The following is a 26724-nucleotide window of genomic DNA, read 5'->3' on the forward strand; positions in this document are numbered from 1 at the left end:
TTACATGAAGAAAAAAAATGCATTGCAGGAAATAATCTTTAAACCTGCAATATTCTTTCCATCATTGACAGTGCTTGAGCCCATGCACGCAGGATGTTCCAATGCTGGAAGGGCGCCCCCCAGTGAAAGAGTTTAGGAACCCCGAGTTAGACAAACCCCCCATGACGCTTTGTGTACAACTGTTGATTGACTTGTCAGTATAGCCACACTTTAGTAGAGGGCAAAGCTAACATTTACTGGTTCTCCATGGAAATTGTACCCACAAACCTGACATTGCAAGCCCCGTGCTCTACCAACTGAGCCAGACAGAACCGGTTTGTATATTTAGTAAAACGTTGGCGAATCAGTAAATGACACACTGAATGCAGTGTGATTGTACTTGACATGCACCATTACCTCTGGTACTTGATCAATCCTGTCAAGCAAGATACCGATCACAGCCAATCTGTAAATAGCACACTTAACTACCTCATTGTTACTCATCCTCTTGCACCCAAGTAGCGCTACTTGCACATCAGTGCTAATGCTAAATTGTAATTTGCCTCCATGGTCTATTTATTGCCTTACCTCCCTACATTTGCACACTATATTTATATTATGTTGACTGTACATTTGTTTAACTGTCTCACTGCTTTGCGTCATCTTGGCCAGGTCACAGTTGTAAATGAGAACTTGTTCTCAACTGGCCTACCTGGTTAACATTGCAATGAGGTATGACAGCACACAATTGTACAGTTCATAGATTTTATTCATAAAATAGTAAATCAAACTCATCTCTTGAACTGCAAGTCATGATGTCTCAACCGATAGACGAAACAAAATAAATTCCAGTAGAAACCAGTTTCTTTTAACTGACATATGGTTTGGCAAACAAGCCTAAGTAGAAACATTGTTGGAACAGTTCATATTTGGTTGCAATTGAGAATTTTATGGACGGAAAGTTTCCACAAGGGGCACATACTAAACACTCAATAACTATGGCAACTGTCAATATTTTAAAAACACAATACTTGAATAACTTAAAAATACAATACTTGAACTTAAAAAAAAAATCACAATATGACCCTAGAACTTATTTTAACTACCTAGGCTCCCATTTTAACTAGCTTACCCAACTAAGCAGCAGGTTGAGAAAAGCAAAGACACCGCAGGGAATTGAACCCCGTCCTGAGGACTATCAGGAGTGCCACCACCGGAGTCTTTTGCTTTTTTTGCGCAAGGACAAAAAGCAAAACCTGGAAGAACAAACCAGAGGGTTTGTTCCCCCAGGAAAAGAAAAACCCTTGCACCTGCTGCTCTACACGAACCTGAGGACTTTAGCATCATCGCAAGCCTGAAACTAGAGGAAAAGACAACTGGTTTCCCCATCCCCAGCAAACCCAAGAAAGACACTCAATGCCATAAGAGCAATTCCACATCATTACTACATGTCATCCATGATACCAGTAAGACAAATTCACAACATAAGTGTAGATCTTATCACCGACATTGGTCCAGATTCAGAGGCCAGTAAAACTTGCGACTGAGCTGTTAGATTTGAAGCTGTAAAGACAAGAGGAACAATTACACCCCCCCCCCCCCCAAAACAGATCCCTGAAAATGAAAATATTTTAAGCTGTCATTTACTTTGACTGACAGAAACCGTACAAACCACAACCAACCGGTTTCTCTACACTGATGCTCTCAACTTCCTAGAACTGGATCAAACCAAGACACTTCCCGTGACTCCCTGCAGCTGCAAGCACTCAGTAACGACAAGTTCACTCAAGAGATATCTGAAAGGAAGGAAGAAAGTGTTGCACCCACCCTCCCAACATCTACTGGAATGTGCCTACTTTACACATTAACTATATGAAAGTTATGTTGCGCATTTTGAAGTTCAAAATGTTACGCAGAGCTGATATGCATGCAGAGTCAAAAGGTTGTGTTAAAACATAGCCATGGCGTGTTCAAAATCAAAAGGGAACAAAAATGACTTAACTTAGTAACCAAGAAACTCAAGTGATGCTCAATTTTCAGCAAGACAAGCTTGTGGCTCTTGATCTGAAAGTGACTGGGTTCTCAGTGTTCCATCACGCAGTTAGAGGCAGATAACAAATGCCAATTCATGACAATTTTACGTCGGATGAGAAATTGTCACCTGAGAAACCAAAACAGGGAAAGGAAAGGAGCACAGACAGCACAGAGGGAGAGGAGACTGAAGACCGTTGAGTGGGGGGGGGTTTGACAAGGCTCAAGCGCAGAGGGGGTAGATGGTAGGTACTTCATTCAGGGGACACATTCATTTGACGAGTGTCCTGCGACGGCGTTACATTCAGATGGAGGCGCAGTCAGCAGACAGAGACAGATAATGATCTGAAACAAAGAGGTTTCTACACAAACCACCACAGTATTCACATAACGTTTTACTCAACTTACTTTAAAGATGCAAAGCAGTAGGGCTCTGAACCAAAGAAAAGGGCATATGCCAGTAAAAGCATGACGATGGTTATTAACGATAGGTTAACAGAAAGCCAGTTCAAGATGTCCATTGAACAAAACATGGCAGGGGTCTGGAGTTTGATTTGAAATGAAGACTGAAAAGGTACACCAACACCTTACTACGTGCGCCAGGTCAGAAGACTTCATTCGTGCTTCACCAAGACGTACTCAAATTTCTGTAGAGAAAAAGTACAGAATTCCCCTCCCAACCCTCAACTACCAATCCAAAGCAAAACAATTGCACTGCACAGTCCAAATTACAGCTGCACAGTTGCGCAGTGTTCCTCAGCTACCTTAATTTGGGAACGCTGTCACAGTTGCATGACAGCAACAAAGGAAAACCAAATATGCTATACAGTTGAGGACTGAAAGGCTACTACGATACAAGACTGCTTGCTCCTTGCACAGTTGCACAAGTGCTGGTAGCTGAGGAAAGCCATAAGCAAACTAGAAATGGTCTAATGTAATGAAGGTGTCCAAACTGTCCTGCCTGTGTAGAGGAGTTCAAAGGAGGGGCGATTCCTGTGGTCATGTCATGGGTAGATGGCAGTCTTCGTTTGGGCTTTTGTAATTCTGAAAGATCAAAAACAAACAGCCATATCCCCACCCTCATAGCACTGACATGTTACCCGTAGACAAAATATGCTTCATATAATTAGCATAACAGTTTGAGTTGAAGTCTCCAAAGAGATTTGCACTCAGTGAAAGCACAGCAGTGCAACTTCTACATACCACAAGTAGTGGCGGAGTTATTGTATTGCTAAGTAGATGCTTCTCTATTGAAAACCAATCAACCGAGGCGCAATAGGGCCCATTCAGACAACCAGGTGCCATGTCATGAATTTTCCCACTTTTGGACATGATACAAGCTGGATTGAACTTATCTGAAACCGTCACTTTCCACCTTGTAAGAGCTGCCATCAAGCCCAGGTCACTTCCGTGATCTAAAAGCACCAAGCTAAGTCATACCTGAAAAAGCACAAGAAAAGCCCCCACACAAGAGTCCCCCAGAATAACAAATGCATACCAAAACTGTCTTCAAATCACAACAAGCTATGCATTTATTACCAATTATGATTCCTTGACAGAGTTCAGTTGCACCAATACAAAACATTTAACTAATTTGCAAAGGAGTGCAATTAAGGGAAGTTGCCAAACGTCATATTAATGAAATATAAAAACATTTGTACGGGACCTTACTTGAGACCTAATGAGGTGTTTTGACGCAATAGTAAACCTCTACATACAATGAGTTAGGGGCGTTCCTGTTGATCTTCAGTATTGAAAGCGTAGGACACAGCACACTGGAAAACGCAAAAGGGAAAACAAGACTTCCACCATTCCCACCCATACAAACCCAGACAGTTATCAACCCACTATCAAAATTGTATTAACAGTTGCTAAAATACAATTAAAATACACAAAATCACTAACACCAAGTCAATAACTTTCCACAAGAAACAGTTAAATACCACTGGCCTCAAGGCATCAGCTGTTCTCCTTAAGACGGGGGAGATGTAGACCTCCGGTTTCTTTCATTGAGGGGTTGGTCATAATCTGGAAGAGTCACAGTTAAGCCCTCCCCTGAACCCAGAAACTCCAAATGCAAATTTAAACTCCAGGATATAAAATGCATCAGCCTAAAAGTTAAGGGTTACCACACTCCCTGGTAGAACACCGCAAGTTCACATCCCAAAATGTGGCCCGCCTCCTGCTACACCATTGTAGACACCAAGGAATATCCACACCACAAGGCAAAAGGAAACCCGAAAGACGTGGACCACCAGGTTGACTTCTTGCTCCTCAAACCTCAACGCTAGCCATTTGGATCTTTAAAATGCTGCTTTACACGAAGCTGTGTGGAAAAAAAATTCTAGGAAAATATTTGATTAACACCCCACAACCCTCCCAGAACCCAAGTGTGTATCCCTACAAAATATTGGAAGAAAAACAGTATATGCAAATGATTAACTTCACTACAGAAAACTAGCACAAAATACCTTCCTACATGACTTTAACACCAGAGGTTTCCCTTGATCCATCCTTAGAATTATCTGTTAGGGGACGTGCTCAACCGTTTTGATTAATGTGGTGGGCTGTACTAAAGAGGGACTCCCTTGGATGGTCAGGTTTGCTTTAAGGTGCGAGCCTGTGAAAAGAAGAACTCGGAAAAAGTCTCCCCCCCCACCATCCACAAATGCACCACAGTTTGACCAATACTACAAATTAAATGCAGGGATAATCCCTTTCAGTTACCATTACAAAGGCAAATAGAAATTTGATATCAATATTTATTGAAGGGAATAGTTACTCCCCCCACATGATCATCTCATGCATTTAAACTCACTGCTCACTTTAACCAGCAGATGTAGCTGCTCAGCACCAAAGCAGCACGAACGTACAGAAGAATTTCGACTCAACACTGCCATGTAGACCACTTCTCAGGGAGGTAGACCTATTGAACTCAATGAAGAAGAAACTCCTCCGCCCGGGGGGTACTACATCTGCGCTGCAGGAGGGTGAAATCCTTTAAGACAGTCCTCTCTACCAAGTAGGCCAAGGGGGACTCATCACAGCAGACATCACACAGGAAGGGGCAGCAACCAGGAAAATTAACACTTTACCATTACCTGAAAGAGGAAGAAAACTTCGCGAGCAAATGTGTTGACAGATTTAATATTGACAAATTGCGAAGATTTTTGGCCTAGTTAAACATTACTGTATACCGCTACCCATCATACAAACACTTTTGTCACTTGCGAAGCTAGTTGACCCTTTCTCGTCTGCCTCATTGCTGCTGGGACCCACTGGCTGCTTTAGGGCAACGCTCGACCTGGGACTGCGCCGCTCTCAGCTCACTCTGGGATGATCGCTACCCTGCCATCTGGCTCGCTCCCTCTGATGAACTCTGCTGCGTGCCGCTCGCTCAACTGGGTCCCATCTGCTCCTCCCGCAATCCACCTGGATCCTGCCTGGCTCCCCGCTGGTCTTCCCAGTTTCCCTCTGCCTGGTTCTTGCCTGATCCTGAAGTCGTCCTTCCTCGTCTGATCACAAACTGCCTACTAGCTAAGTGCCCCCCCACCCCTTCAAAAAACAAACTCAGTCCATTCTTCTACAGAAATCTTCTTTTCTTCGCCAACTAGAGCCAATTGTGTTAAGAAAAAGTTAATCAAAGCGTGACAAAGCAACGTCACGAGCCTGCAACTCCTTGAACTACCGCTAGTGCTAGCAAAGCAACTGCTGTACTTTGAAATGTAATCGGCAGCACATCTTGTTCGTTTTAGGCTCAAAACATTTTTACTTCTTGAAGTAGCTTAAATGACTAACAGGCACTGTTGGTTAAATTATCTTCCAATATTTAGTTTGCCATTGAAATAAGGTTTCCCCATCTTAAGCACATATTGTACTTCGCTTCAGGTTAAAAAAAAATAATTCAAATGATCAAAAGGCAACTGCAGCCCAAATTACAATAGGCTATTCAAGAGGCTTCACAACTTCCCATATGTTTCAAGATCAGTAACTTGGTTATTTCACATGTTGCCTATACTGATACGAGACAAACTACCAGCACTTACTCAGTTTACATAAAACCTAAGCCATTTTTTGCTGGCTATAATCAGACCGTAAACTTTTGAAAAGTTTAGTCTTGTACCTTGGTTGCTTTTCCACGATAAATTTTATTTCCTGATGCGCAACCAATTAAAAGCAACACTTCTAACGCATTGAAGTATATAAACTGCCTCCGATATAAGGGACCTACGCTTCACTTGATCTTCAAATATTTAGCTGGCCATTCTCATTTCTTCAGAAGATGCTCGTCTTGTAAATGGTACATTTTACTGCCCATTCCCAAGGGTTCAAAATTCTTCTCTTGTAAGCTAGTCGTCATTTTAAGTTAACAAACTACTATCCGCATTGAAATAGCTATACTGTCTCGGATAAGTGGGACCTACGCTCAACTTCTATTCAAATATTTAGCTGGCTATTCGAATGGCTTCACTCTTTTCAAAAAGTTCTGGTCTTGTAACTTGGTTCTTTCAATGACACTTATACAACCTGATTCTTTCATGATCTTCAAAAAAATGGACTTCAGATAGCTGCACCAGCACTGAATCACCCGGGCAGCCATTTCTCCACTATATCTTCACACGTCGCGATTTTTTAAATCAGGCCCACAACTGCGCCACAACACGCTCATTTTGCCTTCTTGGCCAGGTACCGTAGTTAACAAATGTGACTTTTTCGTTGTTACTTATCGTAGAAAAATAAGCATTCTCCTGTGTTTAACTACGTAACTGACGAGGACAACAATTCCCTGGCACCTAACGATAACCTCGTTGTGGCGTTCATCTTTTGAGACGGACACGTCAGCTTGATCGTTTCTTACAGCTATAATGTTAATGCATACGAATCGTAAGTAATTCAGTACTCAAGTAAAAGCAACAATCGCAAAAAAGCTATGAGGCAACAAATAATGTAGGCGTCGAAAGACAAGCTAGCGGTAACGTTAGATAGCTACTTTATCTGATCAATTTAAACTTCCATACTACATTCTTCACACGAGACCTGTTACATATTAGTCTTAGCCATCATTAGTCGGAACTAAAATTAAAGTAACCTAATAAAAGATTCAGGAAAACTACATCTTGACGAAAACGAACCGTCAACCAACGCAGTACAGTAAAACCGCATCAATAACGAGTTTGAGTTGGAAGGGGGTTGCGGGTGGTATTTATACACGACTTGTGATGCGGCTAACGTCACAATAAGAATACCTCCGACCTAGTGATTCACGAAATAGGGCCACATTTGTCGCGCATTTATGAAATGGCTGCGTACTTTTACTTACACTTTTTTTTACTTCACCGTGAAACACAAGCGTACAAACCTACTTATTGGTCATAAAAAAAGAGTTTTGGTAAATGTGGGAGTCTATCAAAATGTACTTACTTGCATTGCTTTCATCTCACTCATGAACCAACCTATCTATGTACATTTGTTAACAACAGCGTCAAACTTGCAAATCATAATACAGTACTGTAAATATTGCCATTATGTATTATGACGTGTTCTCATTTCGCGGGTTACAAAAGGCTGCTGTTGTAAAAGGGAGTCATTCGACATACTTTTCGAATAACAACAGCTGACGTCACCGCATTTGGTGCTCGGATAAATACAGAGCAAGATGTGAACAGTCCATACAACCCGGATTAAACTGGAATTCACTGGTTTATTCTACCGGGTCTACTTCCCTTATACTGCATTGCTGAATTTGAATTTTCTTAATGTCGAACATTATGTAGCCTACCAACCAATAAATCTCACCCGTTTTTAAACAATGTAACAACTAGACATTTGTAGAAGAGCTAGTTGATAACTGTGGGAGAGCAAACCAGTTTCCTTTTACTTTAACAAAAATAAGTGGAGGAGCTGTAAAATGACTCATCATGGGCATTCCAAATATAACATCATCAGAAAAAAACTCAAAATGGCTACAGTAGCCCATAACAAACCTGTACGGTCCATATGCTGTAAAAGAAAAGTGATGATAATTCATTTAGCCTACATCAGAAACCAAACCCCTATCTATTCACCAGCAGGTTTGTTTGTGTTTTATAATGAGCTTTTCCATTAGATATCTTGGCACAACAAGATGATGGAATAATTGGGGGGGTAAATGTTTGAATTATCTAGGTCAATCTGTCTTTTTAGACACCCAATTATCAATATCAGCTCACCAAGGACATTTTTTGCCTCTCATATCTAGAAGATTCTACAAAAGAATCTTGAGAATCTAACAAAAGTCTCAGTATGTGATTGTGAATCTGTATGGAAAAGTACAGACTGGACTCTGGAGGGCATAGGAATGAGTTTGCCTTCACCACTAGATGGCACAAAGCTACTTCACAGAATTCCTGCATCACTCGCTAGTTAGATGTCGTGATGGCGATCAAACTAGGAATTAATAATCTCTAAAAGCAATGCAGGAGGCCCCAAAACCTATTATTGGATCTGAGTAGGCTGTTCAGTCTCCATTAAACTGAGATGGGGCTCCCGAGTGGCGCAACGGTCTAAGGCACTGCATTTCAGTGCTTGAGGTGTCACTACAGGCACCCTGGTTGAATTCTAGGCTGTATCACAACCGGCCGTGATTGGGAGTCCCATAGGGCGGCACACCATTGGCCCATGGTCATCTGGGTTTGGCCTGTGTAGGCCGTCATTGTAAATAATAATTTGTTCTTAACTGGCTTGCCAAGTTACTTTTTTTTTTTAAATACATTACAATGAAATCATAAGGGACAAGCCCAGACCAGTCTAGCAGGTTGATGAAGGAGAGTACAGTCTTAGAATAAAAGGTGCTGTCTAGAACCTCAAAGGGTTTTTCGGGTGTCCCCATAGGAGAATCATTTTTGGTTCCAGGTAGAACCTTTTTGAGTTCATGTAGAACCCTTTCCACAAGATGTTTCTACAGTGCCTTCCGAAAGTATTCACACCCCTTGACTTTTTCCACATTTTGTTGTGTTACAGCGTGAATTTAAAATTGATTAAATAGAGATTTTGTATTACTTGTCTACACACAATAACCCACAACGTCAAAGTGAAATTGTTTTACAAATTAATTAAAAATGAAAAGCTGAAATGTCTTGAGTCAATAAGTATTCAACCCCTTTGTTATGGCAAGCCTAAATAACTTTCGGAGTAAAAATGTGCTTAACAAGTCACATAATAAGTTGCATGGACTCACTCTGTGTATAATAATAGTGTTTAACATGATTTTTGAATGACTACCTCATCTCTGTTCCCCACACATACGATTATTTGTAATGTCCCTCAGTCGAGCAGTGAATTTCAAACACAGATTCAACCACAAAGATCAGGGAGATTTTCCAATGCCTCGCAAAGAAGGGCACATATTAGTAGATGAGTAAAAAAACAAACAAAAAAACAGACATTGAATATCCCTTTGAGCATGGTGAAGTTATTGGGGATCTGAATATTGACTGTTTTTCATCACGCTGTCCACTCAAGAGGAAGCATCTCACTGTAACCAGTGACTGTAATCTGGTTCAGATTATTAATCAACCTACCAAGGTGTTTACAAACACTACAGGAACAAGATCCTCCACATGTATTGATCACATTTTTACTAGTACTGTAGAACTTTGTTCTAAAGCTGTATTCGTACCCACTGGATGCAGTGATCTCAATATAGTGGCTATATCCAGAAAAGCCTAATTTCTGAAAACTGGGCATAAAATAGTGTATAAGAGATCATACAAAATATTTTGCTGTGACTCTTATGTGGATTATGTTACAAATATTTGTTGGAACTGATGTGATTAATAAGGGGCATCCAGGTGCTGCACTTGATGAATTTATGAAATTGCTTCTTCCAATTATTGATAAACATGCACCTGTTAAGAAACTGACTGTTAGAACTGTTAAGGCTCCATGGTTTGATGAGGAATTGAAAAACTGTATTGTTGAAAGAGATGGGGTAAAAGGAGTGGCAATAAGTCTGGCTGTGCATCTGACTGGCTGACCTACTGCAAATTGAGAAATTATGTGACTAAACTCAACAAAAAGAAGAAGAAACTGTTTTATGAAGCCGAGATCAATGACACAAAGAATGATGGAAAAAAAACTTTGGAATACTTTAAATTAAGTTATGGGCAGAAATGAAATTCAACTCCATCTTTCATCAAATCAGATGGCGTAGTCATCACAAAATCATTTGATGTTGCCAATTAGTGGGCAAACTTACGCAGGAAATTCCAACAACAAACAGCGAGCCATTGTACTCATGCATAAAAAAGAAAAGCATTGCAAGTTTGAATTTTGTAAAGTTTGTGTGGGAGAGGTGGAAAAAATAGTGTTATCAATCAATAATGACAAACCTCATTGCATTGACAACTAAGATGGAAAGCTACTAAGGATGGTAGCTAACTCTATAGCCAATCCTACCTGTCATATCTTTAATCTGATCCTAGAGAAAAGTCTTTGTCCTCAGGCCTGGAGGGAAGCCAAAGTCATTTCCGCTACTCAAGAGTGGTAATGCAGCGTTTACTGGTTATAACAGCAGACCGGTTAGTTTGCTGCCAGCTCTTAGCAAACTGTTGGAAAAAATTGTGTTTGACCAAATGCAATGTTATTTCTCTGTAAACAAATGAACAACATATTTTCAGCATGCTTATAGAGAAGGGCATATAACATCTACTGCATTGACACGAATGTCTGATGATTGGTTGAAAGAAATTGATAATAAGAAGATTGTGGGAGCTGTACTATTACATTTGAGTGCAGCTGTTTGACATAATTGACCATAACTTGTTGTTGACAAAACGTACTGTATGTGTTATGGCTTTTCAACCTCTGCCAAATCTTTGATTCAGAGCTATCTATCTAATAGAACGCAGAGGGTTTTCTTTAATGGAAGCTTTTCTAATGTCAAATGTAAAGCATAGTGTACCGCTGGGCAGCTCTCTAGGTCCTTTACTAATTTCTATTTTTACCAATGACCTGCCACTGGCATTAAACAAAGCATGTGTGTCCATGTATGCTGATGATTCAACCATATACGCATCAGCAACCACAGCCAATGAAGTCACTGAAACCATTAACAAAGAGTTACAGTCTGTTTTGGAATGGGTGGCCAGTTATCTCTAAAAATAAGAGCATGATATTTGGTAACACTCATTCCCTAAGTTCTAGACCTTAGCTGAATCTGGTAATGAATGGTGTGGCTGTTGAACAAGTTGAGGAGACTAAATTACTTGGTGTTACCTTAGATTGTAAACTGTCATGGTCGAGAACATATAGATTCAATGGTTATAAAGATGGGGAGAGGTCTCTCCATACTAAAGAGTTGCTCTGCTTTTTTGACCCAACAGATCCAAAAAGCAAGTCCTGCAGGCTCTAGTTTTGTCTTATCTTGATTATTGTCCAGTGGTGTGGTCGAGTGCTGCAAGGAAAGACCTAGTTAAGCTGCCCACACAACGCCATACATGTGGTCTGCGGTTGTGAGGCCGGTTGGATGTACTGCCAAATTCTCTAAAACAACAGCATGCCAGTTGCACGCTCCCTCAAAACTTGAGACATCTGTGGCATTGTGTTGTGTGGCAAAACTGAACTTTAGAGTGGCCATTAATTGTCTCTAGCACAAGGTGCACCTGTGTAATTATTATTCTGTTTAGTCTGTGTAATCATTCTGTCAGGTAGATGGATTATCTTGGCAAATGAGAAATGCTAATTAACATTAGGGATGTAAACAAAGTTGTGCACAAAATTTGAGAGAAATATCCTTTTTGTGCATATTTTATATATTTGTGTTCAGTGTAAGTACACTTTGGATGGTGTATCAATACACCCAGTCACTACAAAGATACAGGCATCCTTCCTAACTCAATTGCCAGAGAGGTAGGAAACCGCTCAGGGATTTCACCATGAGGCCAGTTACAGTTACAGAGTTTAATGGCTATGATAGGAGAAAATTGAGGATGGATCAACAACATTGTAGTTACTACACAATACTAACCTAAATGACAGAGTGAAAAGAAGGAAGCCTGTACAGAATAAAATATTCCAAAACATGCATCCTGTTTGCAATAAGGCACTAAAGTAAAACTGCAAAAAATGTGGCAAGAAATTCACTTTATGTCCGGAATACAAAGCATTATGTTTGGAGCAAATCCAACACAACACATCACTGAGTACCACTCTTCATATTTTCAAGCATTGTGGTGGCTGCATCATGTTATGAATATGCTTGTCATCGGCAAGGACTAGGTTTTTTGGGGGGAGATAAGAAGAAACGGAATAGAACTAAACAGGCAAAATCCTAGAGGGAAATTGGGTTAGTCTGCTTACCAACAGACACTGGGAGACAAATTCACCTTTCAGCAGGACAATAACATAAAACACAAGGCCAAATATACACTGGAGTTTCTTACCAAGACAACATTGAATGTTCCTGAGTGGCCTAGTTACAGTTTTGACTTAAATCAGCTTAAATGGCTGTCTAGCACTGATCAACAACCAACTTGACAGAGCTTAAAGAATCCCAAAAATTTGTATTGTGCAAATATTGTACAATCCAGATGTGCAAAGCTCTTGGAGATTTAACCAGAAAGACTCACAGCTGTGATCGCTGCCAAAGGTGATTCTAACATGTATTGACTCAGGGGTGTGAATACTTATGTATCTGTACTTCTGTATTTAATTTTCAATACATTTGCAAACATTTCTAAAAACAAGTGTTCACTTTGTCATTATGGGGTATTGAAAAATCTATTTCATCCATTTTGAATTCAGACTGTAACACAACAATATGTGGAGTAAGTCAAGGGGTATGAATACTTTCTGAAGGCACTGTACATGGAATCAAAAAGAGTTCTACCTGGAACCAAAAAGGCTTCTCTTCTCCTATGGGGACAGCCGAAGAATCCTTTTGGGAACCTTTTTTTCTAAGAGTGTAGCCTACATAGAAAAGAACAATGGCCTAGCATATAATAGCACATGTCGAACAAGACATACATCACACCGTCTAGTACACCCAAATACAAAAAGAGTTCTTCACGCACGCACGCACGCACACACACACACACACACACACACACACACACACACAGAAATACAATACAATACAACAGACTGGGTTGTGTCTGAACATGTACATTTTAATGACACAATCTATCAGTCGCTCCAGGCGAAAAACACTATCAGTCATTGTGTTTTCATTTTTAGAGGACTGGGCAGCCTGCTCTCTTAGGCAACTAATCTATTGATCGGGGAGAGTAGGGAGTGGATTTCTGTCCTCTGCATGTTGGTAGTTTAAGCATCTCATCATGAACTCAAAAGATTCAATGTAATCATGTCTTGTCTGGTGGGGGTTTAAACAGGATATATTTTTTTCTTTTTAAAGCTTTTGTTTAGGCTTTGTTTAGTAAACAAATGTGGTAAATAAGCTGTTTCAGTTTCCACCTTATTTGCTTAAAGATAATGACTAGTCCCTGTCAGGCATGGGTGTGAGTCACACAAACAAACAATTGTTACGGCAAATTTGCATTGAATGGTCATTGATGATGCGTGAGTTTTAAATTGATAGGTCTCACATCAAGATTGTCAAAGTAATTTGGGGGGCCATTTTGTAAACATAATGGTCTGTAGTGCCACACATTGGCAAACAAAATGTTGATTTACATGCCTCTATTTACAGTAGCCTATTGTCATCGTATAGTGTCGGCCTCAACAGCATTACATGTGAATTCACTTCTATTAGGCAGCTGGAGTTGGGGGTACAAGTCTGGGCCCACATTCAACCAGATGGCAGGCTACAAAATGGCCCCTAGGCTGCATGTGTTTCATGTTTGACAAGCCCTACCTTACTCTCAGACTGACTGTAGTGAAACTGGGGTACAAGGCCTACATATAATCCATAATCATCAATGATAATAGGCCTGTAAGTGCGCCGCCAGAGGCCAAGGGTAACCCCAAATTTATATCAATAATCCAGAGCAGTGGGCTAAATGAACTGCACTAATGTTCTTGTTCCAGCTGTGTCGGTTCGATCCTGTTCTGCATTCACAAGGACAATTGTCTGTCTCGCGCTTTCAATTGGTTCGATGAAACACCATTACATCAGGATTCGATGCAGTTTGACTGATGTTGGGTCAGGGATGTGGCATATTTCTTCCACTGTCACGCAGCTATTCTAGAGTTGGAGGGTGAGGGAGACAGAGGGATAGCAACAAGATGAGAGGCTGATAAACTGTCCAGAATAACTTAACAGCTGGATACTTCATTGAGATAATTACTTTCCCCTTTCAGCAGAAACAGCGTTGGGTTAGATAATTGGAAACATTTCAGATTTTCTTTTAAACCAGACCCTTTTTGGACATTTAGGCATTAGTGGTGCACATATCTTGAAGGATTTCATATTCATTTCTCATTCATACAGAACATAAGTAACACTGGTAACCAGCTGACAGAGTGATGGTTGTTCATCTTCTGGAGCTATGATCTCTGAGGCTGACAGACAGGGAGCAGTTAGACCCAAGAGGTCACCATCAGACGGACACAGGGATAGGGACAGGGACCGCAGCCCCAGACAGAGAGCAGAAGTTGATCAACACTATGTTTTACAGGAGAGACATCAGGAGGGCATCGACGACCTCCCTGCAGGGAAGAGACAAATGTTGGAGAAGTTTTTCACTCCTGTTCATAGTCCTTCTCCAGGTGGGATGAAACCAGGGAAGCACCGCCATCACAACCCCGATCATCACCACCAGTACCGGGATCAAGAAAGGGAGACAAACAGGTTGGATCACTATTGAGTTTCCCTTTTATTAAAGTTTCCTTTTTTAAACAGTAATGAGGAATGCACATTTGATGAAGACTATAATTGAGTGTGGTTATTGAATGAATACATCATTACTACTTAATCTCTCAATATCAGCTACAGCAGGTTACGGGAAAATGATAGACGCAGCAGTGAAAGCCACGGTCACCACCATACCCATGGTAACCATCTCCAAGATGACCAGGAGCAACCCCTTAGACGCCACCATCACCATCCTCAGCACCTTCATCACGACGACGAGATGTCGGACCACCACACCACCGTCACCCTCTCCAGAGCATCTTCCTCCTCCCTCTCATCTTCCCCCTCCGACTCTTCCACCGAATGGTTCTCTGAGGCCGGCATTGACGACAAGTTCTCCATGAAGCACGCCAGCCGGCCGCAGCATACCATGTCCTGCTCCAACATTGCGGGAGGACGACAGCTCCGTGAGGACGACAGCGAGCTGCAGGTGTACGCCACCGTCAAACAGGGGCAAATTCACGGAGGAGGCAGTCCTGGGACCCATCCTCGGGCCCAGGGAAGGGGAGGACGCGAGCCCAGCTACTCCGAGCTAAACCGGGGCCACAGCCGCAGTGAAGAGGGGCTGCTGCAGAACACAGGAACTGACAGAGGGAAAGTACGGACACCCCCACACCTGAAGCACGGATCCCTCTACAAGACAGCCAGCCTGGGCCGGAGCCTGGCCTTCAGTGAAGAGGTCTTGGCTGGGCCGAAGAGGGCGGTGTCCTTTATCCAGCTCCCCAGTAAAGGCATCCTGAAAAACAAGGAGGCTCCACGGGACATCCGCAAGGCCAAGTCCATGGAGGTGCTGTCCCCCCGGGTGGCAGGCAAGGCGGCAGGGCCCAAGGGGAAGCAGGATGTGGAGGCTCTGAAGGATGCAGCCAGGCAGAGCATGGTGAAGGGGAAGATACAGTTCTCTGCATTCCTGGATGAGATCACTAAACAGGTCATCAGTCCCGCTCGTCTCAATACTCTGGGGGTCCCTGTCGAGACCGTAGGATCGTGTCCAGCCAAAGCCCCAGCATCCCCCAAATCTCAACCGAAAAGTCAGCCCCAGCTTCCCTCGAAAAAGCAGGGAGATGGGCAGGGGGAAGAGAGGGAGCCGGCTACTAAACCGCAGGCCCTGCCTAGGAAACTGAGGAATGACTCTGACGCACGGTCACGTAAAATATCTCTCCCTTCAAAGTTTGGGTATGAAAGCAAGAACCACACTCCTCGTCTAGGCAGCCCCCCAACCCTCCACTCTGGCCAACCCTACCCGCCCCACCCACCGGCTGGCTATGAAGACCAACCAGCTTCCCTGCCTGACGTCCAGGGTCCTGTCGGTAATAGGCATGGGCGGTATGGCCCGCTTCTTACAGATGGCACTGTCAGCTCCAGCCCTGAGCCCAGCCATCACAAACACCGGAGCTACAAACACCTTGACCAGAGCCACAGGCCCAGCCATAGCCCACCTTCATCTCCACACACCCAGCAGCCCCAGCTACCCCACCACGCCCCGATCCACACACATTCCCCTCCTCCAGTACAAGGGCCAGAGTCGGAGTCTCCCTCCAGCAAGTCGGACTCGTCCCGGAACAGAGAACAAGACACGGCCAGCCCCAACTCTGAGCAGAGCGACCGCCACAGCCAGTCAACCTACCGCTGGTGTCCTACTTCATATAGGGTGAGAAATAACTGATGTCAACTACAGATGTAGGATCTTAATTTGTGCAAGTTTGCTACAGGAGGAAAATAATCCTGCAGTAAATGGAAATGTCTTATGTAGATTATAATTAATGGACATTTTTGTAGGGGTTGATACATTTTTCGTTAGGGCAAATCAAGTCTGAAATTTCAAAGTGAAAATGTCTAACTTTAGAAGCCTTTTTAAAACTTAAATACACTACACGTTTGTATTTCCTGCTCTGCAGGAAAATTCTCAGCAACAAAAGATTGATCAAATTAAGATCCTACATCTGTATGCAGATGGAGTCAAAGAGTCGAAATACATACTATAGATAGTAGGTCCTAACTGTGGAGTTAGGTAAATCATGCATTGATGTCGTTGTGATACCCAAGTAGGATTTGTACCAATGTGCTGTAATGTTCTCAAAGTGATTCAAACCACACAGGGAGTGTCAGTTGGTGTTCTAAACCACAAAGTAGCAGTTATATAAGGAGAACTCAAGCGTCATCCTCTGTCTGTGACGCTTGTCCACACTGAACCATATTAAGTAACGAGTTACCTTTATAAGCATTGTGTTGCATTTGGAATAACACAATACCCAACGTGAAAGGGCCAGCTAGCACAGAGAGGGCCAGCTAGCACAGAGAGGGCCAGCTAGCACAGAGAGGGCCAGCTAGCACAGAGAGGGCCAGCTAGCACAGAGAGGGCTAGTTAGCACAGAGAGGGCCAGCTAGCACAGACAGGGCCAGCTAGCACAGAGAGGGCCTGCTAGCACAGAGAGTGCCTGCTAGCACAGAGAGGGCCAGCTAGCACAGAGAGGGCCCGCTAGCACAGAGAGGACCAGCTAGCACAGAGAGGGCCAGCTAGCACAGAGAGGGCCAGCTAGCACAGAGAGGGCCAGCTAGCACAGAGAGGGCCAGCTAGCACAGAAAGGGCCAGAGTAACCCTGCTGTGGCTCTGGCTCTATTAACGTCACTGATCCATATCTGACACACAATCCATAGCTTTTCTTGGAGCGTATGAACTCAAGTTCAATAAACAATCCCTTTGGCACTGTTATGTCCCTATCATTCTCTCTGTCGTTTTCATCTCTGTCCAAAAAACATTCAATTCAGTTTATGAAACTTTATTAGCAAGTGAAGAAACTGCACTGTACATTGTCAAAACTTATAGTAACAATATCCAAAGTGAATGATGTGTATAGTAATGAGTCAAATAATAATCAAAGAAAAAAAAATGATAATAACATTACTAATACAACTAATAGAACTGTATTAAAAGTTATTAAATTAGAAAATCATAGAGTTATCTTTAATCTTCTCTTTTGCTGTCTCTCCATAGGCCTTGACGGGTGACATTGGCGAACTCCAGTGAGTGTGATTTTTTTTCCTTCTTCTCCTCCTCTCCTCTCTGTTTATCGATGCACTCTAAAGAGCATGCTTTTGTTTGTGAAATGTCACTGGATATGGATTCCACTAATGGCTTCCAGAGTTCTCTCATCACCTCCATCAGTAAAGATGGATGAAGAACATGGTCAGATAAGCTGTATGAAAAATGTGTGTAACAGTGGTACAACACACAGTGTTCAGTCTGGATTACCTAGGCTATGTGAAATCTCTAGAAGCTGACATGAGCTGCATCTAATGTGCTGAAATGGCCTCCTCAGGAAATGTGACTGCATTTTAAAAATAAACCTCCATCTCCCATGATCCTCCTGTGTGTAAATAGGACACTGCAGGAGGAGAATGCTGAGCTACAGCAGAACCTGATGCAAACAGTGGTCTGCATCGAGAGCCTGGAGGCGGAGCTAGCCAGGGCCAGGGAGGAGCTTAGCCACATGAAGGAGAAGTTCAAGAGGTCAGGGCTCATGATAATATGGTGACGGCAGTGGAGGCTGGCATTGGAGGAGCTATAGGAGGACGGGCATACAACATAGGCCCAGAATTCATAGCCAGATCCCTGCTTATGATGCTGTCTCTCTCTGCTGCAGGCTCCAGGACACACACACAGGTACCCAGCACACCAACAGCCTTCTGGGGGAGAAACTGCACTCAGCGGTAAGAATCAGGTCAAACATGAAAGATGGAGAGTCAAAAGAGAGCGAGAGAGTGGCCTCCCGAGTGGTGCAGTGGTCTAAGACACTGCATCGCAGTGCTAACTGTGCCACTAGAGATTCTGGGTTCGAGTCCAGGTTCTGTCGCTGCCGACTGCGACCGGGAGACCCGCACAAGGGGAGGGTTTGGCCGGCAGGATGTCCTTGTTCCATCGCGCAGTGTGCGCTGACACGGTCGCAAGGTGTACGGTGTTTTCTTTCTACGACACATTGGTGCGGCTGGCTTATGGGTTAAGTGGGCATTGTGGCTTGGTTGGGTTGTGTTTTGGAGGACGCATGGCTCTTGACCTTTGCCTCTCCCGAGTCCATGAGAGAGAGAGACATAGTTCTGAATATCCTTCTCCTGCTCTGTCACCTCTACGACAAACAGTGTTGTGTTGACTCATGTCCTCTGTTCAGTCGTTGAAGACTGAGAGCACAATTAGTACTACTGTTATACCATCTGTAGTGAACATGTTGAGTCATCTACTCTCCTCTATCCCTGCAGACTGAGAGCCTTAGCTCTGAGAGGAAGTATATGGTGCAGCGTATCGCCCATCTCAGCACAGAGCTGGAGCAGGCCAACGCCACCATCGCCTCTCTGGAGAACATCAATGTGAGCACAGCACCATCTACTGCACAATACCCACACTTTCTTTGTAAAGTTGATAGTGGCCTTAATATAAAACACTGTATCCATAATCTCCTCAACTCGTGTTCAGCTACATGATCATTTCTTGTAACTCCTCTACTGGTTTCTCTGTGTCTGTTGTACTGTATGAACTGAGAGGATGTCTGTGCTGTCCTCCAGGTTCCCTGTCTGATCAAGGAGCTCCTAGAGAAGCACTTTGACTCTGGAGACGCTGTCAAGCAGTTCCTGAAGAACGCCTTGAAAACCGGCCAATCTACGGGCGACATCGAATCACCGGCTCCAAAACTGGAGCAGAAGCCGTCTGATTGGTCAAGCGTAGGACTGAGGGAGTTTGAGGCAGGTCCACAAAATGTCACTGCTTTTATGCCCTGGAAGCAGGAGGAGGGGTTTGGGGTGATAGGTCAGACAGGAAATGAGGATTCTAGCTCGATGAGTCCCCCTTTCTCCGTCGCTGACATCAGTATGGCTATCTATAAGAAACTAGCTGCCAGCCAAGCAGCAAGACAGCCCCGGCCTTCCAACTACCAACCTCACACTGACACCCCTCCCGACCCATACCCTCTGGTGGAGTTGGGTACAGGGGGTGCAGCGGGGGAGGGTTACCTTGTGCCTGCTGTCAAGGGGTGTGTGGCAGAGGCAGGGAGAGCAGCTGAGAGTAAGCACGATGCTGTTGTTGATGTGTCCTATCTGACGACCCAGAGGGTTTTAGATGACTTCCTGCACCAGCTGACGCACCCAGAGGATGCGAGTGGAGGTGGGGGGAGGGGGCAGAACTGACGAGAGGGGGGCGGAGTGAAAGGAACCTATGAACTTCTGTAATTGTAACCTAATCTCGCATAGGCTAGGATTGTTCAAATTGTGACGGTTTCTTTGTGATGGTTTGTTTGTGATGGTTTCAGGCCTGTAGTTCTGCATTTATTTGACTCACTAAATGTCACTATACATTTCAGTGATAGCATTGTAAATATTACATTCTGTTTCCTTCCCAAATGTCTTGTTGTGCAGTGGTAAAGAAAGTATTAGACTTAAACAATGAATTTGCATACTCACAGAATATAATTATTGATTCAAGTTTACAATGTGGTACAGTTCCTTCTTTCCCTTATGAAGTGATGCAGAATTGAAAGAGTTTTTGGTTCATGTTTAGACAGTGAGTAGAATTTTCTATTTTATAACAATGACTGCTATTTTGTAAGCTCCAGTAAGCCATTGAAGTAACCTTCTTATCTGAAAAACATCAATCCATCCACTGTGTTTTGGGCTATCATGTCACAGGACCTAGATTTTAACCTTTCTTTTAGCCTTATCCAGAGATATTAATTACACCAACAATGAAAGTACTTGTCTGATGATGGTGCTGGACCGTCTGACATACAAAGAAAAGTGGACAGTTTGATGAAAATGCTTTAAATAAAGGTTGAAATACAGGTCATATGACATGATTGTCCAAAACACAGGGCCCTACTTATGAATGCTATGCTGTACATCCTAATAAACTCTCTTAGCTAAAACTGTATAAAGTTGCTGTCATCCCCCCAAAATACATTTCATGTTGTAGATCAATAAAAGGACTGATTCTAAAGATGTCTGACAAGATTTCTTGATTTGTCTTTACCGAACATTACCCACTTCCAGTGTTAAGCCATCACTCTCTCTCCTATTCTAACCTATGCTGAACAAAAATATAAACGCAACATACAACAATTTCAAAGAGTTTACTAAATTACAGGTCATTTAAGGAAGTTAGTCAATTTAAAGAAATTCATTAGGCCCTAATCTATGGCATTCACATGACTGAGCAGAGGTGCAGCCACATCCACTGGGGAGCCAGGCCCAGCAAATCAGAATGAGTTTTTCCCTACAAAAGGGCTTTATTATAGACAGAAATACTCCTCAGCACAACATTTGAGAGAAATAAGCCTTTTGTGCATATGGAACATATCAGGGATTCTTTTCCTTCAGCTCATGAAACACTTAACATGTTGTGTTTATCATTTTGTTCAGTGTCTGTATATCCCTCTCCCCCAGTCCCTCGGCCTGTAAGCTTTATCCATCTCTCCCTATCTACCTGTATAAACTATAGCTCTGCCCCCCCCCCCCCCCAGTCCTCTGTCTCAACTCTCTGTGAGTCTACCCGTCATAACCGTCAAATCCAACCTGTAGGCCCAGAACAGGTTTGCTGATCAGACACTGGCCTGCTTTCCTATTGGTGCTCCTCTCCTAATAGGATCCCAAGGACTATGATGGGGGATTACCATATCCATACTGTACAATCGACATTGGCCAGTTCGTGTCCTCCACCATGGCCACAGCAGGAATTTAAGGATGCACCTTGACCACTCACAGACCACACCAGAAGGGTTCCATCCAAAACAAACTGGGGTTGTCATCGTCAGTTATTGTGTGAATCGAAGAGTCACTGTCGTGGTGTAACCATAACCTGATGATTTGAAGGATTATAGTTTTGCTGTCAAAAAAACGTGGATTATCAAATATCTATTAGATTCATTATTTTCTTGGCCTTCAGTTTTTGTCTCACAACTTCAATTGGATTACTACGGAGATTCCTAATATTTTCCTTTCTACGTGAAAGTTTTGGATTATCGTCCCAACCTGAACCTGTCCTTCAACATCAGACAGGTCTCCCTTCTTATCTCGGCCCACAGGAACAACTTACAGGAGATCAACCTGATAATAACTCACCAACGCACCCTGGAAAGGCCAAGCCATACCTGTCTGTCTAATACAACAACCTTCGCATAACCTACTCCTATGAATCGCAGTAGTCCACCTTATTTTTTTGCCCAGAACTTTCCTTCTTTGAACCTACCAATATTCTTTCCTCATCCTTCACTGCTATCTCTCTCTACTTGATTATCTCAACATCTCCTCCCTCTGTCCTTTTCTCTATCCTCTCGCTTTCTCTCTGTGTGCTGTGTTGTTTGTTGTGAGCACCAGCCATGGTGCTGCTGAAGCTGCAGTTCCCTCTGCAGAGGCGTGTGCGTCTGGCCCAGGGTCTGTGGCTGCTGTCCTGGCTGGCCGTGCTGGCTGGAGCCTTCACCTTCTCCCTGGGAGTGTACCTCAAGACCGAGCTGCTCCGCAGGGCAGAGGTACTGACTGGAACTATAACACACACACACACACACACACACACACACACACACACACACACACACACACACACACACACACACACACACACACACACACACACACACACACACACACCTGTTGTATTTCACATGGCACACACACGTGTCATACTCACACATGACACACACACACACACACATTTCTGGCACTCGGCACACACATGACACACACACCACACACACAACTGTCTGTGTCACTACTGTTTCTGTGGTCTATCCTGGCTGGTTCCACTGTGTTGTGTCTCTTAGTGTGGCGTCTGTCTGACACACCTTCACCTATCAAAGCTTCTTTCACACTGGGCTGTCATTATGCAGTTGGCTTAAATCCGGACAAGCTTTGTGTGTATGTGTGGGGAAGGGGGGTGTATTGGTGTGTGGCTGTGTGTGGGGGGGAAGGGGGGCATATTGGTGTGTGGCTGTGTGTGGCTGTGTTCATGACTCATGCTATGTATGGATTGTATGTATGGAGGGGGAGGGAGGGAGAGGGGTTGGTCGAAGCTTCACACTTGTGACATTTTGGAAGCCGTAACCTATCACTCAGATATGTAGGGTGCACCGGTACAGTATATCTCCAATGAACCATTGACTATGGGTGGCTTCAATCTGGGGCCTTTCAAAAAAGGAAACATTGTTTTTCGGTACATCCGCTGGTGACAAACACCTAGCTTCAACGCTCATTGATTTTCTGGATCTGACAAGTTGTTACATGTTACATGAATGTTACTGAAAAAGAACAACAACATTCCTGAACTCAATAACACCAATACAACAGAAAAAACAGACAAATGATGTAGTTGATTGCACTATACCTACAGTATCATCGTACTGAAGTGGACATAGTGGAGCACTAGAAGTAGATTTATGTAGGGTGCTGACTACGACTCATATTGCCTTATATGAACGTACATAAATGGAATCATCATCATAGAATGGTACATGGCAGAACATATCTTCTGGTGCTTAGCTCTGTAATGTAACATAGATAGATTGTTAGATGTAGTTTATTACTGCGTTATAACTAGTATATTGCCTTTGTTATAACTGGTATAGTAAGGTGACCCTAGGTTTGACCTTTGACCCTCCAGGTGATGGATAACACAGAGATCCACGTGGTGCCCAACATCTTGATGCTGGTGGGCTTGGTAACCATGGGGATCAACCTGTTTGCTGGGCGGGTGTGTCAGGACTCCCTGGACTCTGCCCGGTTCCCCCCCTGGAAGCCCTTCCTGCTGCCCTGGTATGGCCTGGCCTGGATGGTGTGTGTCTGGTTGCTGTCTGCTGTGGTGCTCAGCTATGCCCTGCAGGGACACCTCGAGGAGTCACTCAAGGTAAGAGCCTCTGGGATGAAGAAGGATGAGACAGTAAATGCTGAATATCATAATGACAACACTTGGGTCCTATCTCAGTTAGTCTTTCTGTGATTCCTCGCATCCTATCTCCTCGCCTGCGCCACAACCGTATTGGAGGAAAAGGTCAAGGTCCCCACACCTCTCTCCAATTCGTTTTGAGAAGAAGGCAAGGACATAAGAACTGAGGAATCCAGGAAATATTAATTGAGAACAAGCCTTGACTCCCATGAGTACTTCCTGGTCTTTTATGACATCCTCTCTGTTCAATCCCAGGTGGGCCTGAGGAACGGTATCCGGTTCTACCGGGACACGGACGTCCCGGGCCGCTGCTTCCAGAAGGAGACCATCGACAGGCTGCAAATGGAACTGCGTTGCTGCGGCAACACCAACTACAGGGACTGGTTCGAGGTGCAGTGGATCAGCAACAGATACCTGGACTTCACCTCTAAAGAAGTCAAAGAGTGAGAGATGGAGGAGGGAGAGAGAGGGGGTGGAATGGAAGGGGGAGAGAGTGGGACAGAAGGGGGAGAGAGGGGGATGGAGGGGTGGGGTGGAGGGGGATGGAAGGAGGAGAGAGGGGGTGAATGGAGGGGGGAGAGAGTGGGACGGAAGGGGGAGAGAGGGGTGGATGGAGGGGGGTGGAAGGGTGGGATGGAAGGAGGAGAGAGGGGGATGAAGGAGGAGAGAGGGGGATGAAGGAGGAGAGAGGGGGATGGAGGGGGAATGGAGGGGTGGGACAGAAGGGGTGGAGGAGAGGGAGTAAGGGGAGTGGAGGGTGGACAGAGTGCGGAGAGGGAGTGAGAGTGAGAGGGGGTTGGATGGAGTGGACAGAGGGGGGACGGGGGAGGAGAGGGAGTAAGGGGGAGGGGGAGAGGGGGGACGTGGGAGGAGGAGAGGGAGTGCGAGAGGGGGGGATGGAGGAGAGGGAGTGCGAGAGGGGGGGATGGAGGGGTGACAGAAAGGGATGGAGGGAGAGAAAGGGGGATGGAGGGGGAGAGAGAGGGATGGAAGGGGGAGAGAGGGGGAAGGAGTGAGAGAGAGAGAGAGGGTGGAGAGGAGAGGTGAAGTTAAGCCCACAAACCATAGTTGTTTGCCTTATCTGAGGTGATGATGACTCACATGTGATTTACATACACCATGTCTCCAAGCGCCATCTCATAAATGTGTCATCCATCATTAAAGCCAGTGTCATTTATGTAAGGTAAAAATGTACAAGGGAAACGCTCAATCAAACCATTAACCTCTCCTCTCCAGTCGTGTGCGTAGCAACGTGGACGGTCGTTACCTGATGGATGGAGTCCCTTTCAGCTGCTGTAACCCCGGCTCCCCTCGGCCCTGCCTCCAGAACCACCTGACTGACAACGCTGCTCACTACAACTATGAGCACCAGAGTGAGGAGCTGAACCTGTACAACCGCGGCTGCAGACAGGCGCTGGTCGACTATTACATGGGCCTCATGAACACCATCGGCCCTGGGATCCTGTCGGTCATCTCCCTGCAGGTATACATATGCACAAACACAGAGAGAATTTTTTTGGGCCTGTAATGTGGTGACAGTAGTTTTCATTGGTGATTTTGTTACCATCAACCTCTGCCCCTGTGAAAGATGGCTTTAGATATACATTTTGTAACCTTGGCTTTGAGTTGAACCTTGACCCCTGTAACGTCATCTCCACAGATATCAGTGTTGGTGAGCCTGCGGTACCTGCACACGTCTCTGGAGGGCGTGGACCCGGAGAACCCCGAAGCTGACAGCGAGGGCTACATCCTGGCGAAGGGGGTTAAGGAGACCCTGATGGATGTCAAGACCACTGTGTTCAAACTGCTGCAGTTCGGACAGGTAGTGAACTACAGTACCCATAACGCTCTGTGAAACATATCAGTGGTGTGTTCAGGGACGTGGAACGCTCTAAATGTTGCAGATAGAAGGAGAATAAAGTGGAAATTACAAACTTTAGAAGCCTTTTTAAAACTCAAATACACCACAAGGTTGCATTTCCTGCAGTGCAGGAAAATTCTCAGCAACAAAAGAGTAATAAAATGAAGATCCTACATCTGTACCTGTCCTACACAAAACATTTATATCTTAACATTCTGTAACAATACATCCTCCTGATCAGACCGTCAGTGTTGTATGATGTACTACAGTACCCGCAATGCTTTGGGTGATGCATTTGGTTGTATCTCACTAACGTGTCCCGTCTCTTTATCAATACAGGTGGAAGCAGGTGACGAGGCAGAAGCTGGGGCGGACGGCGAGAAGGCAGCCACGTCCAGCTAGATGAAAGATAATATATAACCATATATGGGTTTGAGAAGGGGAGTGAGGCTGCTTTGTCACGTGACATGGTGGTCTTGCCTGTCACCAGGCTAATGGTGGGCTAGCTAGCGCTCTGTGTTGGGTTTGACACAGGCACTGATCTTTTTGGCTTGATTTATACTGCAACAATGCATGAGCACTAAAATACATAGGGAATCTTATCATGAATCTGATTTTATCATGCTCCGCACAGACTAGACATGACAAGATCTAACAATCCAGAGGTTTTTCAATTTGACAGAATTTGTAATTATAATCTTTGAGACACAATGTTGTGTCCTGTTGCTCCTGATGGACAATACATCAAGTTGAGGGGGAGGGTGATGTTTCATGTGGTCGAGAACAAAGTCAAACTACTGAAAGGCACCCAAGAACACACACATACATTTTGTAAATATTCAAAAACAATATTCACATACTGGTACATGAGTAAATGAAAAATCACACACACTTTGAAGTAAACTGACGTTCTGATCTTTGATTCGGATCAGACAAAATCTAAATCACACAGGTAACAACTTAATAATACAAACATTCCCCGTGTGAAGAAGGCCTACAGTCAATTGAATGCTGGACTGGCTAGAGTTTGTTAACGCACTGCTAAGTAACATGTGAAGTTGGCATCTGGCATTGAGTATATTAAAGTTA

The 26724-nt window shown here is 44.0% G+C and overlaps 2 protein-coding genes and 1 long non-coding RNA gene across 3 annotated transcripts; 2 read left to right on the top strand and 1 right to left on the bottom strand.

Annotated features, from left to right (window-relative positions):
* Positions 1 to 3518: 3518 nt before the first annotated feature.
* LOC129858367 (uncharacterized) lies at positions 3519 to 7607 on the bottom strand. The gene is made up of 2 exons (XR_008760015.1): positions 4482 to 7607; positions 3519 to 4336 (listed from the first exon to the last, which is right to left on the bottom strand). It is a non-coding gene; the product is annotated as an uncharacterized LOC129858367 (long non-coding RNA).
* Positions 7608 to 18252: 10645 nt separating this feature from the next.
* si:ch211-276i12.4 (uncharacterized) lies at positions 18253 to 20837 on the top strand. Its single transcript, XM_055927540.1, has 3 exons — positions 18253 to 18568; positions 19112 to 19219; positions 19415 to 20837. The coding sequence occupies exons 2-3, from the start codon at positions 19142 to 19144 to the stop codon at positions 20030 to 20032; spliced, it is 696 nt and encodes a 231-aa protein (XP_055783515.1). The 5' UTR covers positions 18253 to 18568; positions 19112 to 19141; the 3' UTR covers positions 20033 to 20837.
* A 1378-nt stretch (positions 20838 to 22215) lies between these two features.
* On the top strand, positions 22216 to 26037 carry LOC129858653 (RDS/peripherin-like protein xRDS35). Its single transcript, XM_055927953.1, has 6 exons — positions 22216 to 22365; positions 23493 to 23735; positions 24030 to 24217; positions 25011 to 25257; positions 25435 to 25596; positions 25975 to 26037. The coding sequence occupies exons 1-6, from the start codon at positions 22216 to 22218 to the stop codon at positions 26035 to 26037; spliced, it is 1053 nt and encodes a 350-aa protein (XP_055783928.1).
* The last annotated feature ends 687 nt before the right edge of the window (positions 26038 to 26724 follow it).

The sequence above is a fragment of the Salvelinus fontinalis genome, chromosome 6 (genome assembly GCF_029448725.1).
Source record: "Salvelinus fontinalis isolate EN_2023a chromosome 6, ASM2944872v1, whole genome shotgun sequence".
Classification (NCBI taxonomy): Eukaryota; Metazoa; Chordata; class Actinopteri; order Salmoniformes; family Salmonidae; genus Salvelinus; species Salvelinus fontinalis.

Coding starts and splice junctions, on each gene's coding strand:
- si:ch211-276i12.4 (XM_055927540.1), top strand. CDS start 19,142: ATGGTGCAGCGTATCGCCCATCTCAGCACAGAGCTGGAGCAGGCCAAC. Junction 19,220..19,414: donor CCTCTCTGGAGAACATCAAT/GTGAGCACAGCA, acceptor GCTGTCCTCCAG/GTTCCCTGTCTGATCAAGGA.
- LOC129858653 (XM_055927953.1), top strand. CDS start 22,216: ATGGTGCTGCTGAAGCTGCAGTTCCCTCTGCAGAGGCGTGTGCGTCTG. Junction 23,736..24,029: donor ACCTCGAGGAGTCACTCAAG/GTAAGAGCCTCT, acceptor GTTCAATCCCAG/GTGGGCCTGAGGAACGGTAT. Junction 25,258..25,434: donor TGTCGGTCATCTCCCTGCAG/GTATACATATGC, acceptor TCATCTCCACAG/ATATCAGTGTTGGTGAGCCT.